The sequence below is a fragment of the Oratosquilla oratoria genome, chromosome 19 (genome assembly GCF_046742065.1).
Source record: "Oratosquilla oratoria isolate Oo_2021 chromosome 19, ASM4674206v1, whole genome shotgun sequence".
In the NCBI taxonomy this organism is placed as follows: Eukaryota; Metazoa; Arthropoda; class Malacostraca; order Stomatopoda; family Squillidae; genus Oratosquilla; species Oratosquilla oratoria.
This window is the reverse complement of record NC_134795.1, coordinates 51006059-51022940: the sequence shown is the minus strand read 5'-3', so window position 1 is coordinate 51022940 and position 16882 is coordinate 51006059. Positions and strand designations below refer to the sequence as shown.

The 16882-nt window shown below is 39.9% G+C and overlaps 1 protein-coding gene across 3 annotated transcripts in view; it reads left to right on the top strand.

Annotated features, from left to right (window-relative positions):
- MCPH1 (Microcephalin) overlaps window positions 1-16882 on the top strand; it is a 39317-nt gene that overhangs the window by 10495 nt on the left and 11940 nt on the right. For all 3 annotated transcript variants that reach the window (XM_076202998.1, XM_076202997.1, XM_076202999.1), the window contains exons 3-7: window positions 1146-1288; window positions 3035-3190; window positions 4253-4399; window positions 7448-7602; window positions 15135-16307. In XM_076202998.1, the coding sequence (XP_076059113.1) occupies window positions 1146-1288; window positions 3035-3190; window positions 4253-4399; window positions 7448-7602; window positions 15135-16307 (1774 nt within the window). The remainder of the gene's footprint in view (window positions 1-1145; window positions 1289-3034; window positions 3191-4252; window positions 4400-7447; window positions 7603-15134; window positions 16308-16882) is intronic.

Genomic DNA, 16882 nt, shown 5'->3' with positions numbered 1-16882 from the left:
CCATTTTCCATTGATTTTTAATTTCTTGGAGATCTGTCTTTTTATGGTTTTTCCAACTTTCTCAATCACTCATTTTATTTGTTCTTTTCTTTTTTCAAAGCCTCATTTTTGTTAGTATCTTCATTTTTCATTCTTTCATTCTCACTTTTGACTATGTTTAATTCCTTTTTTAGATCATTAAGCTCCTTGTTTGTTTCAGCATTATGTTTTTTTAACTCAATCACTTTATACATTGTCCTATATTCAGCTTTCAGATCTATAATTTCATTTATTAATTCTGTAATCTCCAGATTTCTTAGAATATTTTTATGCCTTGTTTCCCTTTCCGAATCTATACCTCTACCTAGTATTCTACTTTCTTTTGAAAACCCTGAAAATTATACATTTTCATGCCTTTGATTCCACTTTGGCATTTCCATGTTGCAACTTAGTTTTTTTTTTTTTTTTTTTTTTTTTTTTTTTTTTTTTTTTTTTGGGGGGGGGGAGATGACACCTAATGGTCATTCAACCCTGCTTACATCTAGTCTTCTCTTTGTTGGTTCACTATATTTTTGTCTATCTTCTTCATAATCCTCCATTTTATATTTTAACCACTAAGTGAATTTACTCTATATCATTTTGGTGTGTGTGTGTGTGTATTTTACCTAGTATTATACTGGAAGAGAGCCATGCTCATAGTGACCCATCTTTGTATCTTTCAGCATCTAGTTTGTTCTTAAATTCTTGTATAGTTTTTGTACACACTGTTGCCTCATCCAATTTGTTCCAGGCATCTACCACTCTGTGTGGGAAACTATTCTTTTTCAGATCTCTTCTATAACTATCCTTTTTGAGTTTTTTTTCATGTCCTCTTGTTTTTCTTTTATCCCACTTTAATAAATCTTCTCTGTTGAGGACCTCCATCCCTTTTATAATTCTGTAAATGGCCAGTAGATCTCCTCTTTCTCTTCTTTGTTCCTGGGTTAGTAGTTTCAGTTTGGATAATCTTTGTTTGTATGTCAATTTAGAGAGTGTAGGTGCCATCTTTGTCATTGCTCTTTGGATTCTTTCTAATTTCTTTATATTCTTTTTTGTACTGGGTGTCCATTGCATGTGTGGTTGTGTGCATGTGTGCAAAACATTACTTATTTCTCTCTGTGTTACAGGTGTTGTTGCTTATGTAGATGTTCGTGTTGGAAACGACAATCGTTCCCAGGCAGTGAAAGAGCAACTCTTGTCCCTTGGTGCCCAGATTCAGGAGAAGCTCACTTCGGATGTAACTCATGTCATTTTTAGAGATGGGGCAAGAGTAAGTTCATTAGATTGATTTGTTTCATAGAATAAGTATTTGCTTACCAAGACACTCATCTTTTATTTGAACAAGTAGAAAAATTGTAGTTGTCAGGAGAGATTTTGCCACCTATTTAAGGGCTGAGTTATAACTCCTTAAGGCCACACAACAGATGAAGGCAAAGGGCATTAATGGGCTTTTGGAGATCAGTAGCAGGAGGATGTCTTTCCCAGATATCCATTCTTCAGGACCACTTCATGTAGGCACACATCATTGGTCCTGTAAATGGTGAAACCATCAACTGCCTGCCTTAATCCAGGTCATTGAAACACTAGTTGATCCATCATGCTTTAGGCATAGAAAGCATTACATTTGTTCCCATTGGAAAACCATTTGGCACAGACTGCATTGAAGGGTCCGTCAGGGGCAATTATTCGAAAAAATCTGGTACATGAACGAATTTTAGGAAAACATTTAAAAAGAATCTCTATGATGTTGGCAACACTCCTACAAAGTTATAGAGCTGTATTTCGTTTCTATCTTTTTATACAGAATAAAATAGATAAATTATTGGCAACCTCTGGCAACCCCATTGCGTATCAAATATTCTGTATATTGGAATAGCGTTAATTTTTTCTATAGCTATTTTGTTTTTTGCTACGGAATTGTGTTTATGGAGGTATTTAGCAACTCCTCCCACAAGCATAGATCAGAAATAGCACACATTAGGGCATCAGTACCCATCCAAACGTCAAAGTGAGGTCACGTTCTTTTGAAGCTCTCACCGTGCTTCATATTTTTGATTCCTCACTGTAATTTCTTGCGGTAATCATGGCAAGATTGACGAAAAGCCAGCGAGCAAGGAGGAAGAATGCAGTGAAGGCCCTTGCGTGCCAGATGAAGAAACGAGAAGGAAAAAAACAAACAAACGAAGAGGACAGCATCCAACAATGTTGGTTATAAAGAAGGATTTGTTGTTTTTCTTCTTGGAGAACCCTACACCCATATTCATAAGTCTGCCCTCGAAAGAAGAGACAAGAAACGAGAGGAGAAAAAAAGTGAAAAGTAAAAGTGGTAAAGTGACCAAAAGCGGGGACTATGGGGCTGGGGCCTTTTAAAAATGTCGTGCAAAATTTAAATGCCTTCTCATGCACATTTAATGTTTTTGTTCTTTTTGTTGTTATATCTTCGGTTGTTCTTGATGGATTTTTGTCATTTTTGTTTCATTTGAAAGATAAAATTATGCTCTTTATTTCCTATATAATTTTTTTTTTTTTTTTTTTTTTTTTTTTTTTCTATTTATGAAACCTGAATTTTGCAGCATCTTTGAAATGTTCAGAAAAGAAAATTCACAAAAAATCAGAGGTATAAGTTTGGTCAAATGTACAATATAACTTATATTCCCCAGAATCTAAGCTTGCAATATATACCAAGCTTAATTATGTGGAAGGATTTCCATATGATTAATTACAGCTTCATTAAACTTCATTATAACTTCATTATATCTTCACTACACTTTATATATACATGTGAGGAATACAATACCCAGGGGAATTATAGACAAATGTAAATGGTAATTATACCTAAGTTCATCAAAGAGATTAAAAAAGTTATAGGACATGCTCCTTTATAAAGCAACCTGACGGTCCCTTGAAGTTGAAGTATATGAGGAAGGTGGTTTATCTGAACAGAAAAGATCATCAGATAGTTCAGCTTATATGTCTGTAGATAATTAAAATTCATATGTTTGAATACTGTTGGCAGGGTTGCTTCAACAAAGCTAAAAAGAGAGGCCTGCATATTGTATCTTCTCTTTGGGTGGAAGCATGTCGTGAGAACTTGACAAAAGCACCAGAGTCAATGTATCCCAGCACTTCCACTGAAAAGTATCAGTCACCAGCACTTCCACATAGATTAAGAGTAAGTCTTATAATTTAATTTTATAATTAATGTGGTTGTAGGAAATTGTTATAATAGTCTGAGAGTAAATGTAAATTAATCTGTGTCTATATGCCAATGGCTTCCTCCCCCTGTAAAGGAAGTAGCCAAGTCAAAGTAAAGTGACGGGGGAAGTAAAAGGAGGAAAGCAAAGAAGCATTGAAGTTTGGGGTAAACCAGCTTTAGTTGTCAGGTGCTTTGTCTTGGTGTATTGGCTGTGACCCAAACAGTATGGCAGGGGACAAGGATGACCCTTCATTAATAAGGTGCTAAGATTGGAAAGGCAGTGAATGAGTTTAGATAAGTGTGGGGTGTGTGTCTGCTTTGACTCAGCCACCCCTTTTTTAAGAAGGAAAAGGCCCTTTGTTATGTATGTGTATATGTACTTTATTTACCTAATTGTAGTATACAGGAAAGGAACAATGTTCATTGGGTCCTGTTTCCAATTCTCTAATATTTTATATATAGCCTCATATTCATGTGCAATTCCACTTTAATGTAAACCTTGATTTCCAATTATCATGTTTAGATTTGTATATGGATGTATATGGTTGTATATGGATGATGTTGTGACTGCATGAGGAGGAATGGGCGGGGGTAGTATGTGTGAGTAATTTTTGACGCAGCCCGAAGGGATTTCTCCCCGTCCTCTCCTTATATGCAAAGGGGGACGGAGAGGGGGGGTCGCCGATTAAATGAAGCGGCCTTGCTGTGGATGTACTGTGTCTTGCGACACTGCTTCTGACCCAGGGCGGTGGGCAGGGTGCAGGGATGACCCGTCATCCAGGAGGTGCTCAGATGAGAGGAAGGGTGGGAGGGGTGTGGAGTGTATTTAGGGATGAAATGGGTGGGAGTGTTTTTATGCCTTTCCCTTTTTGGCTACCTCCCTTGGAAGGGGGAAAAAGCCTTGGTATATGTATGTATGTATGTTTAGATTTGAACTCATGTATTGTAAATTATATTTGTACCTGTAAGCATACATTTATCTATGTTTTTTGATGGAAGTTAATTTTATGTTTGATTCCTAATATTTTACATATACAGAAACTGAAATCAATGCAGCCCAGAGAATTCCATGAAGAAGAACTAATAGCAGAAAATCGTTTGAGGAAACGAGCAAAAACACAGGAGTGTGACTCACCTATTCTTGAGTTACCTAACCTGTTCAAAACTCCATTAAGGAACAAAGAGGTAAATCATCTGATTATTTTTAATTATGATTATCCATTTTTCCTTTGAGCATCAGTAAAAATGAATGTGCTGTTGGGTTCTCTGAGTAATTGCCAGCATTCTTGAGGATTTTGTTAGTGATACCACTTCTGTCTGTAAAATTTGAAATGGGACGAAACTGGTTCTCAAGTCAGATAGGTTTTTCCAGATACTTTGATTCAGTGGATTTACAATAGCAATCCGCAGTTCCTTGAAATATAAACAAACATTGCTATGATGTCATATGTTAATGTGCAAGGAAATCCCATGTAGACAAACAAATCTGTATGCCTCGCTACACTATTCATTTTCTTATGAAAAATATCCACATTTATTGGCTATTTTGACAGGATCCAACTTATTTACCTTTTCAAAATGCCAGGCACTAAACATTGCTGCTAAGGATTATGATGTAGTGACTTGTGTTTTGAGGATAGGCTGCATTTGAAAGATGTTACTTGAATCCATAAGAACATAACATTTTTGCAAACCACATTTGGAGGTGCCAAGGTGCCAAACCAGGAGGTGCCAAGATAGAGGGAGGGTGGAGGGGAGTGGAATATATAGGAAATGGAATGGGTGGGAGTGGTTTCTATGCCTTTTTCTTTTTGGCTACCCCTGTGTAAGGGGGAAAAAGCCTTTGGTATATGTATGTATGTACATTTGGACTTGGAACAATGTCGGTGATGGGTTCAGGCATGTAGAAGGGAAGATTTTACTACTAATGCTGCGTCCACACGGTCGAGCTGTGCCTGGCAGACTTTGCCCTTACCGGGCAAAGTCCGCAGACTCTGCCCACGAAGTGTCCACACGGCTGACGATGGTGGTTGGAGGTTAGTTGGCCGCAAGCAGAGGTTGGGAGGGAGTGGTTCAGTGCGGTACAATAACCATGGTTCCCGTCATACTTGGAAAGAAGGTAGCACCTTACAGAATTGTAATTGCTGCCTGCATTAAAAAGAAAAAAGAAGAAATCACGGAGACATGTCTGATGCCGGGAGTGGTTACAAAGACGTGATTTAATGGGAAGCTCAGTGACAATCCTACGTGAATTGCAGGATGAAAATGAACAATTGTTTTGCAATTACATGAGAATGAACATATGCAGCTTTTCTGTCTCCTTTCGAAAGTGGAGCCATATATACAAAGGCAAGAGACAAATATGAGAAAAAGCATAGCACCAATAGCACGTCTTGTCGAGACCAGTACACACTAGTACTAGGTGCGGACATGGTGGAAAAGGTAACTCCGGTCTGTACTGAGCGGGTTTGCTAACTTTGCTCGCACCTCACCTCGTGCATTTGGCAGTGATGTCAGCCCTCCATCCACTGCCCGCAAATGGCGCCGGGAACAGACAGTTTGATGGTTTGCCCAATGAAATTGCCCGTTGTCGAGCAAAGCCCTCGTGCCCGGCGGACAGTGCTCAACCGTGTGGACATGGCATAAGAATGTGAAAGAAAACACATACATATGCAGTAAACATTTCTTAGGTGAATTTGGACCAGAGGAGGTTAGTCCACCAAGCACTGAAACAGTGCAATGTTGTCCAGTTCAAAGTCATACATACATACATATACCAAAGGCTTTTTCCCACTTACACGGGGGGTAGTCAAAAAGAAAAAGGCATAGAAACCACTCCCACCCATTCCATTCCCTACATATTCCACTCCCCTCCACCCTCCTCCCTCCCTCTTATCTTGGCACCTCCTGGATGATGGGTCATCCCTGCAAAGTCAAATATGGTTTATTCATTCATTGTGAACTACAGAGCCTCAGAGGCTTAGGCTTGCATGGTATTGGTAGATTAGGCTTTGGCCTAATGACAGTATTCACTGTTGACTTATAGTTAGTGTTGTGTGAGTACCTACTCCTATACAAGATTTCACACTGAAAAATTAAGATAGCAAATTTAAAAAGAAATCAATCATTTACTGACAAACTAGGTCTAGGAGGTCAATACACACACACACACAAGACACATACATGTAGGACCATGCTCATTTTAAAACAAATTCAAAATCCCCTTGGCAATTAGATGACTCACTTGGCCTAATATGTGTAATCAAATAAATAAAATTTGAATTTGCTATAGCCTATGCAATATGCATTGTATAGCATGCCATCAACAGGCCCCCATAGACTATGGCATGTAGCCATTTTACATACATACATATACCAAAGACTTTTTCCCCCTTACACGTGGGGTAGCCAAAAAGAAAAAGGCATAGAAATCCCTCCCACCCATTTCATTTCCCATATACTCCACTCCCCTCCACCCTCCTCCCTCCCTCCCATCTTGGCACCTCCTGGATAAACACTGATCAGTTATGACCTTGAAAGCCTTAAAACACTAACTTGAAACAAAGCATAGGCATGCTAGAGAAAAGACCAGACTGGCTATTTAATGTCATGGAAAATAAACTGTTCCTTTCCACAAGTTCAGCCTTGTTTTTACTAGTCCTTAGTCCTCGACACTCCAACCAATGCTTCAATTAAATGTTGGAATAACTGTCCATACGTTGAATGTCAATCTTGGCCTCCGTGTCTTGGTAGTTTGCCCAACTCCCGATAGAGAATGTGGTAACTGCGATGTCAACTTTGCAGTTTGTTATTCACTTTGATATTGTCATTGTATATGATTTAGATTGAAAAATGCTCATGCAGATGGTCTTTTGGGGGTGGTTTTGATACTTTGTGATATTATGCTCAATGTTTTATTTTGTATAGTTTGTAAGGTGTTTGTTTTCCTGATAGTTGGGAGCCATGCTGTGGAAGCAGTCCAGTGTGGTTCACAGGAACTTTGTAGACATACTATTTTCCTTCTGCTGACCAAAACCTGTGCTTGCAACTAGTAGTATGATTATTTTCTTGTTGATTTTCACTGTCAAGTCTTTGAAGTATGGGTTCAAGGACATGTGAGTATCAAAAGCAAGGTCCAATATTTTAGGATTCTATTCCAAAGGAAGAATTTATTCCTTCCCACTTTAATTACATGGAAATGACACCACTAAATTTATTATTGTAATTTTTCAGGCAAAAGATTCTCCATTATATGGTATAAGCCACTTGTTATCTCCGAGACAAAAGCATAAGAGTCCTGATACAAATGAATGCAACACGGAAGATCTTATGCTGGGTTCTCAGCCACTCAATTTGGAAAAATCTCTGGCACGGAGACTCTATGACAGGTGTGGTGTTTGCTCTTTTTGTGTGTATATTTACTTAATTGTAGTATATGGGAAAGGAGCAACTCTCATTAGGTCCCATCTCCTATATCTCCTTCCTCAAATTCATATATAGTTCCAACTTTATATCCTTGATTTTCAATTATCATATTTAGGAAGCTCGCTGGCTAAGCGGGTTAGGGCATCGATACTTGTGGCGAAGGTCAAGGTGAGGGGTGTTCGAATCCTGCCACCAGCGAAGTTGAACCAAGGGCATGGTTCATTAAATTCCATGCTACAAAGGCCTCTGTGAGGGGCACCGTCCTAGCCTCCTGATAGGGGGGAGTGTGTGACGTTAAACCATATCATCATCATCATATTTAGATTTGATTTCATGTATTGTTCCAGCTTGGGCTATATTACCTTCTAAGATATTCCAAGTATTTATGCACCCAAATGAAAAACTATTTCTTCACATCCTTTAGATATGTGGTCTTTCTTAATTTGTTCCCATGACCTCTTAAAGCCCTCCCATCCTTAATGAAGAAATCTCTTCTGTCAGTGCAATCTATCCCCTTTAGTGACCTAAATAATATAATCATATCACCTCTTTCTCTTTGATCTTTCAAAGTTGGCAGACCCAGTGCTTTTAGTCTGTCAGGCTGGGGACCAGTTTGGTTGCTGCCCTTTATATTCTCTCAATCTTCCTTATATCTTTCACTGTGTAGGGACCATATCTGATGTATATTCCAGTCTTAGATAGATGGAAGTCCACAGGTATATTTACCTAGTTGTATCTTACTGGAAGGGTAGCTATGCTCATGATGTCCCGTCTCTGTATCTTGCCATATCTAATTTGCTCTTAGATATGTGTATTGTTTTTGCACACACTATCGTTTCATCTAGTGTGTTCCATACATCCACCACTCTGGAGGAAAGCTGTTCTTTTTCAAGTCTCTTCTATAACTGCCCTTTTTGAGTTTCTTTCCATGTCCTCTTGTGTTTCTCTTATCCCAATTTAGTGTGTCTTCTCTATCAAGGACTTCTATACCTTTCGTAATTCTGTAGATGGTCAACAAGTCACCTCTTTCAGTTCTTTGTTCCAGAGTTGGTAATTCTAGTTTTGACAGTCTCTCTTCATATGACATTTTTTATAGTGTTGGGGCCATCTTCATAGTTGCTCTCTGGATTCTCTTAATTTTCCTTATATTCTTTGTAGTATTAGCTGACCATAGTGTCACTGCATACTCCAACTTTGGCCTTATTAGTGTGACTAGTATTTTCTTTACCAGTTCTTCATCCAAGTAAGTTATAGGACTTGCTGACCATTTTGTTTATCTGTTTTTCAAGGGACTTATCCTTTGTGATGATTACTCCCAGGTCTTTTTCAGATCCCACTTTCTTTACCTCCTTTGCACCAATTTTATATTGGCCTGATATCCTTTTTTTACTTTTTCCAAATTTCATTATGCTACAATTCTTAATGTTGAATTCCACTTCCCACTTCTGACTCCATTCCCAAACCCTGTTCGGATCTCTCTGTAATGAGTCACAGTCCATTTCAGTACTCACTTTCTTTAACAGTTTTGTGTCATCTGCAAAGAAGCTCATGTAACATTCCACACCCTCATCCATGTCATTCATAGAAATAGCAAACATAATTGGTGCCAATACTAATCCTTTTGGAACTCCGCTAATCACCTCTTCCCAAGTAGAACTCTTATCTCTGAGCACTACCCTCATTTCTCTTCCATGCAAAAAGTCCTCCATCCATTTCAGTAGTTTATCATGTATCCCTCCTATGGTTTCCAGTTTTCTTAATAGTTTTTTATGATGGACTTTATCAAAAGCTTTTTGTAGATCTAGGAAAGCACAATCAGCCCATCCCTCTCTTTCCTGTATTATGTCTAGTAGTCTTGAGTAAAAACAGATCAAATTTGTGGTACATGATCTTCCCTTCTAAATCCAAATTGTCTTTGATGTAGTATATTGTTCTCCAAATATTTTATCCATCTACTTTTTATAACTTTTTCAAAATTTTTGGCTACCGTGCTTTTAAGGGAAACCAGTCTGTAATTTGTTGGGTCTTCCTTATTTCCTACTTTATAAATTGGTACAATATCTGCATTTTTCCAGTCACCTAGTATTTTCTCTTCTTTGAGTGAGCAATTTATTATGTTATATATTTTGTCTATTAGTTCTTCTTTAATTTTTTTAATATCCAATTTCCTCTTCCATCTGGGCCATGTGATTACCTGACATCAAGGTTCATTATTTGATCCATTATTTCTTACTGTGTTACTATTATTTCCCTCTGGGAGGGGGCACTTCTCACCCTTCTTCTTGATATTGTACATTTTCTCTAGTGAAAACAGACTTGAAGGGTTTGCTCAGGACTTCAGCCATTTCTGTATCTTCTGTGTATTCTATATTCCCATGATGTAGTTTCACCATTTCCTGTTTGTCTTTTAGTTTACCATTTACATATCTATAGAATAGTTTTGGCTTATCCTTACATATTTCTATTATGTCTTTTTCTTAGTTTCTATTTTCTTCCCTGCGTATTTTTACATATTCCTTTGATTAATATATATTTGCCGCTTTCTTGTTTGTTTTTTCTGTCTTTTCTCTATCTTTTCCAAGCTTTATCTCTTCTATCTTTTGCTTTGCTGCACCTTCTATTAAACCAGCACTTAATATACACCTTTTCCTGTTTTTGCTTTGAGACATATTTATCCACTCCTATATAGATTTTCATCAGAATCATCCATATTTCTTCCACTTGTGTTTCTTCATTGTAGAATTTTTCCCAGCTTACTTTAAGAAAAAAATTCCAAAGTTTCTCAAAGTCTGTTTTACTATACATCAGTCTTCCATTTCTGTGTTTCTCATTTCTCTCTAAATTTCCTCCTTTAGCTCTAACTCAAGTATTATATGGTCAATCTTCACAATTGATGTCTTGTATTCAATTTTGCTCATAATTTTAGGTTCTGACATTAATAATAAATCTAGTCTTGACAGTTCTTCATTATTTCTAAATCTAGTTTTTCCTTTTAACCATTGTGTCATTGTATGTTCTATAGTCATGTCGAGTAATACATTTCCCCATTGATCCTCTCCACCTTTCACTGTCATCTCTTCCCAACATATTTCTTTGCAGTTAAAATCTCCCATAAGTACTGCATTACTTCCATCCTTCAGCATCTTGTTTAATGAAAGTCTTGTATCATCTAACATCTTGGAGTAATCTCTCACCAAGACCCTATTTTTGGGGGGACATAAATCACTTCAAACTTTCTTCTTTTCATGTCACTATCTTTGACTCTTATTGTGGTCATCTCCACTCCATATGTAATTTTCATCACATTTAAGTTTTTTCTTAACCAGGAACATGACTCCTCCACCCTCTTTCTTCTCTCTATTTCTAACCCAGTGATTATAATCCATGTCCATGTGTAGATCAGATTTTTGTGGTAAGACAGATATGTGAGAAAGCTATAGGAAAAAGTAAGGATGTATTTTGGGCTTTTATGGATCTGAAAAAGGCTTATGAGAGGGTAGACAGGAAGGCACTGTGGGAGGTATTGCTGGTATATAGGATAGGAGGAAAGCTGTTAAGACCACTCAAGAGTTTTTACAAGAGTAGTAGAGCTTGTGTTAGGATTAGAAATGGAGAGAATGAGTGGTTTGAGGTAAAGGTGGGACTTCATCAGGGATGTGCTATGCCCCCCTGGCTGTTCAAATTATACATGGATGGGGTGGTGTGAGAGGTGAATGCAAGGGTAGTGGGTTAGGGATTGGAGATGGTTAAAGAAAATGGAGAAAAGTGTGAAATAAGCCAGTTGTTGTTTGCTGATGACACTGCGTTTGGGAAATTTGTCGACCATTGTGACTTTATCCTGCAGGGGACATGCCGTCTGGAGAGACGAGGTGTCCCAAAAATGGGACAGACTTTCCCGAAGCTGCATTTGTCAAAGCGGATAATGAGGCTGTTGTCGTGGAGACACTCAAGAATGGTCCGCAGGTGTTTTGAAGATGCAGGTCAGGCAAGTTGGAGAAGACTAGAATATTGTTGACATAGACACAGAAGTCAAGGATGCCGTCCATTAGGCACTAGAAGGTCGCACCTGAGTTTCGCAAGCCGAAGCAGGAGTAATTAAAAGTGTATGTCCCAAAGGGGGTGGTGATGGCAGTCTTCGGGATGTTGTCTGTATGTACCGGAACTTGGTAGTAGCCCTTCAGGAGGTCCGGTGTCGAAAAGATCTTGGTGCCCCTTGAGGTATGTGGTGACGTCAGCGATGTTTGGGAGTGGGTAGTGGTCAGGTTCCGTCATCATGTTCAGCCACCAGTAGTCTCCACAGGGGCGCCAGGAACCATTGTTCTTCTTGACGAGGTGGAGAGGGGAGGACCAAGGGCTGGAGGCCTTTTGGCAGAGGCCTAGTGTCTCTAACTCTTGGAAGGTTTTCTTGGCGACAGCGAGTTTCTCAGCTGGTAGGCAGCGGTATTTGGCAAATACCGGAGGACCAGACATCTTGATGTAGTGGTATACGCCATGTTTAGCTGGCATCTGTGGTGTCTGTCACAGCTCAGGCTTGAAGATATCGGGGAATTCTGTCAGCAAATGGGTGTAGGGCATTCTAGCATCAATGACAGCAACCGTGGCTGGCTGTGGAGCAATTTGCAGGGGCATCGAGGTGGATGCAGTTGCACAGACTAGGCAGCTGTTGGCAACATCGACAGTAACCTGTAATGAGTGAGGAAGTCAGCATTGAGGAAAGGCATCTTGACGTCTGCCAGGATGAAGTTCCAGGAGTAGTGGCAACTCCCAAAGGTGAGGTGCAGGCGTTTCCACCCATAGGTGGCTATGGTAGTGCTGTTAGCGGCGACAAGCCTAAAGCCTATGTCCTTGGGGACCCGGTGTTCTGCTACGGATCCAGGAAATATGGATCTGCAAGCACCAGTATTAACAAGGAAACAAGGTTTAGAGGCCTTGTCGTTGATGTAGAGGCCACTGTGATGGACGGTGGCCCTTTTAGGCATTTTTTTGTCCAGGTACATCCTGGTTGGTATTTCTTGGTGAAGGCACCAAATCTTGTGTGGTGGTAGCACAGGTGCAGAAGGGCAGTGGTTCAGTGTCACTGCCTTTGCTGGTGGTGTTGGCACCTGTTGGCTGGCGATGCTGCTGCAGCGGAGATTTCATCCATGATGTCATCAGCAGCACAGACATCCTGACTCCATGCTGCGGCAGCGTGGGCATCGGTGAGATGGTCCGCCTTCCATGAAACTTCGTCAGTGGTCATTTCCTTGGCGTTGCCAAGGGCGGATCGGACGGGCACTGGGAGGCGCATGAGCCACAATGGATGAAGCATAATGATGTTCCTGCTGGTTCTGTTGGCTGTGGGTGGGAGGCAGGCGATGGACATCATCTCGAGGTATGCTGTACTTGGTTTAATGTCCCCCAATGGCTGTTGAGAGAGTTGGAGGGTTTGTGGCTCTGGAGGCTGCTGATGGCATGAATTTCTGAAGCAGGAACTATTTCAGAATGTCATACTGGATAATGCCATCGTGATGATCAAGCTATTGGGAGATAAGTGGGAACACATCCTCAGGGATAGCCTCAAGAACATAGTCTGCCTTCGTTTGGGACTCGCTGATATTCCGCAGGTGGAACTAGATCTCCAACCGGTAAAACCAGGAGGGAGCGTCTACTGTGGAAAAAGGTGGCAGCTTCAGGGAGACGGGGTTGACAGTGTTGGTAGCGGGCAGCGTGGTGTTGGGGTTGGCAGCGGTAGATGGGTCCATTGTTGCTCCGAATGGTCACCTGTGTAGCAATGCTACTGTGGTGAAGAGAAAGAGGTTTTGGTGAGTTTGTCTCCTTTATTGTAAGGTATGAGTGAACTGATTTTACATGCATGGGCAGTCATCTGTGGTGCGTAATTACATAATTGCACTGGGTTAGGTTAGGTTAGGTTGGGTCAAGCAGGGTCGCACTGGCAGAGAAGCGTCAAGTCATGGGTGACATCATGCACATTCCATGCCATGTGATCATTGTGGTGTGTACAGCATGCTAAGAGAAGATTCTATGAAGGAGTGATTATGCCAACAGCACTGTACAGGGCAGAAACATGGAACATAAGAGAGGAAGAGAGAAGGAGTTTGAATGTTTTTGAGATGGAATGCTGGAAAAGTATGGTAGGGGTACTAGGCTAGATAGAGTAAGAAATGAGGAGGTGAGGAGGAGAACATGGGCGGAAAGGGAGTTGGGAGATAGGTTTGATGAAAGAGTAATGGGATGGTTTGGACACATGGAAAGAATGAGCAAAGAAATACTAGTAAAAGAGGCGTGGAAGGCAGAGGTGGAAGGAGTGAACATGAGAGGGCAACCTAGGATGAGATGGATGGATGGGATAAAAAGGGCTCTGGGGAAGAGGGAAATGTCTGTTGATGAAGGAAGGGAGAGGACAGAAGATAAGATGAAATGAGAATGGTTGTGTATGGATGATATTGTGATGCATGAGGGGGAGTGGGTGGGGGATGGGAGGTGAGGGAGTATGTATGAGGAATAAATTGATGCAGCCTGAAGGGATTTCTCCCTGTCTTCTCCTTTTCTGCATGAGGGGGGTTGCCAATTTAATGAAGCGGCCTTGCTGTGGATGTGCTGTGTCTTGCAACACTGCTTCTAACCCAGGGCAGTGGACAGTATGCAGGGATGACCTGTCATCCAGGAAGTGCCAAGATAAGAGGGTAGGGGAGAGTGGAGTATTTAGGGGATGGAATGGGTGGGAGTGGTTTCTATGTCTTTGTTTTTTGGCTACCTCCCACATAAGGGGGAAAAAGCCTTTGGAATATGTATGTATGTAAGTTAGTCACTTCCTAGTTTAAGTTTTTATTTGTCTTCCATAGATTGATTGTTTCTTTCTTCCATAGATTGATTGTTTCTTGCTTCCATGAATATGTGTGTGTTTACCTAGTTGTATTATACAAGAAGGGAGCTATGCTTGTAGTGACCCATCTTTGTATCTTTTAGCATCTAGTTTGTTCTTAAGTTCTTATATGGTTTTTGCACACACAGTTGCCTTGTTCAATTTGTTCCAGACATCCACCACTCTGTGTGGGAAAATATTCTTTTTCAGATCTCTTCTGTAACTATCCTTTTTGAGTTTCTTTTCATGTCCTCTTGTTTTTTCTTTTATCCCACTTTAATAAATCTTCTGTCAAGGATTTCCATGCCTTTCATGATTCTGTGTGAGAGAGAGAGAGAGAGAGAAAATCTGTAGGTTCATGCTTCTCTTATTTTGCCAAATTTGAAGTATTGCCAATAGTGTAAAAACATTCATAACAGAAAGGAAGACCGAGAATGAAATATGTATGGGGAAAAGGGAGTATTGGATACAGAAGAGATGTCTGTCAAACATGGGAGAGAGAGTGCAATGGGTTTTGAAAATGGGCAGCATGGAGATGATTATGACTTCGGTCTTGTAGCATCATTTGCAGGTGCACAGCGTTGCTTCACAACACTCATTATTTATGGTAATTTGAACTATTTTTGTTTACAGATATGTAAGTCCTTGCAACATGAAAGACATGCCAACAAACCAGCAATTACCCCTACCAGAGAGTCATCAAACTTCAGACATTGAGGTTACTAATATTTCAGAGGCATGTAATACATTATCATTGCAAGAAAGTGAGCAGTTTGATAAGAATAAAGCAGAGGAGAAAAAGAAATTAAGCAGGTGTAACTCAAATCCTACAAAAAGGTTTTCATTAGGAAATGAAAATAGAAAGAAGCAAGTTCAAACCAGACGAATGTCAGCACGTTTAAGAAGACCCAAAGAAAATTCTGACATCTTTATTTCTGAAGAGCCAGAATCGCAGGGTAATACTTCTGGGAACGAGTTAATTCATCCCGATAGCCATGATGGCACAGATTCAAGTTCAAGTAGCTTGCAGTTAGCTCTTTCTGAAAATGGTGATGAATGCGAACCAACAAAAGATAAGAATTACAAATTAGGAAAAGAAAATCCAGAAGCACTATGTAGCACCTTGAATAAGGATCAGGTGACAATTGATGAAGAAGAGACTGAAAGAAACCCAGCTGTCAGAAGAAAGAACTGCAAGCTTTTAGAAGAATCATCCATTGGTCAAAACAATGTTCATACTCAAATATTACCATCTATGCCATCACAGGGGTCACAGTATTCCATAGTGAGTCCTGGCGGAACTAGAAAAATAAAAAGGAGGCTTATATCAATTGATTCCTCAAGACCCCCATCAGAAGAACTAATCATACCTTCATCTCCAATGCAGGTCTCGAATTTGCGTCAGCCATATGCAGACCTTATGAATAACTCATCCAAAACACAAAAGAGAAGTGTAGAATCCCCAAGACTTAGCCAGTTTGGAAAGCTTCCAAATTCATCTTTATATACATCCACTCCACTTGTTAAGGAGAGAACGAAAAGAAGAAATACACTAAGTGCACTTCCTCAGTCATCTAAGAAAAGATCTGTATCTCAAAGAAAACCTGCAGTAAAAAAAAAAGTAGATACAAATAGTAATTCTGAGGGGGATGACAATGATGAAGTGTTCATAAACTCACACCTCTTCACTCTGCCACCTCGCTCAAGAAGATCAACAGATGAATTCCAAATAATTAATAATAAACTTACCCGTAAGACCAAAAAGAAGCCACCTGGTGTCATCTGTATCACTAGTTTTCATTCCAAGTGAGTTATATTTTCTCTCATGTAATGATTGTTTTTTCTTTCTTTCTTAATCCGATCAGTCATTCCCTGCAAAGCAAAGTAGCCCTCCCATGTTTAGCCAACTCATTTTTTGGGTAATAGCTTTTGCCAGATGATCCTGTTTTACTTTATTACTTTCTGCCTTATAAGAGGAACCCCTTCTTTCTTAATCTGATCAGTCATTCCCTGCAAAGCAAAGTGGCCCTCCCATGCTTAGCCAACTCACTTTATGGGTAATAGCCCTTGCCAGATGATTCTGTTCTGCTTTGGGGTTTCTACCTTATAAAGAGAACCTTTCTTGATGATGATTTAGAAGTATATTCTGGCTATACCCTGTGTCCATTAAAGGTTGAATTAAGTAGAATATGAATTAAAGTTCTGGGATGCTTGCCAGCTGAGCAGGTTAGTGTTGTTACTTGCAATGGAGGTTGAGGTATTTGCAGTTTGAACTGCTGTTAGCAAGTTGGACCAAGGGGTTCATTAAATTCCACATTGCAAAGTCATCAGTGAGGCACACCATCCTAGCCTCCAGATAGGGGGAGTTTGCAGCATGAAAC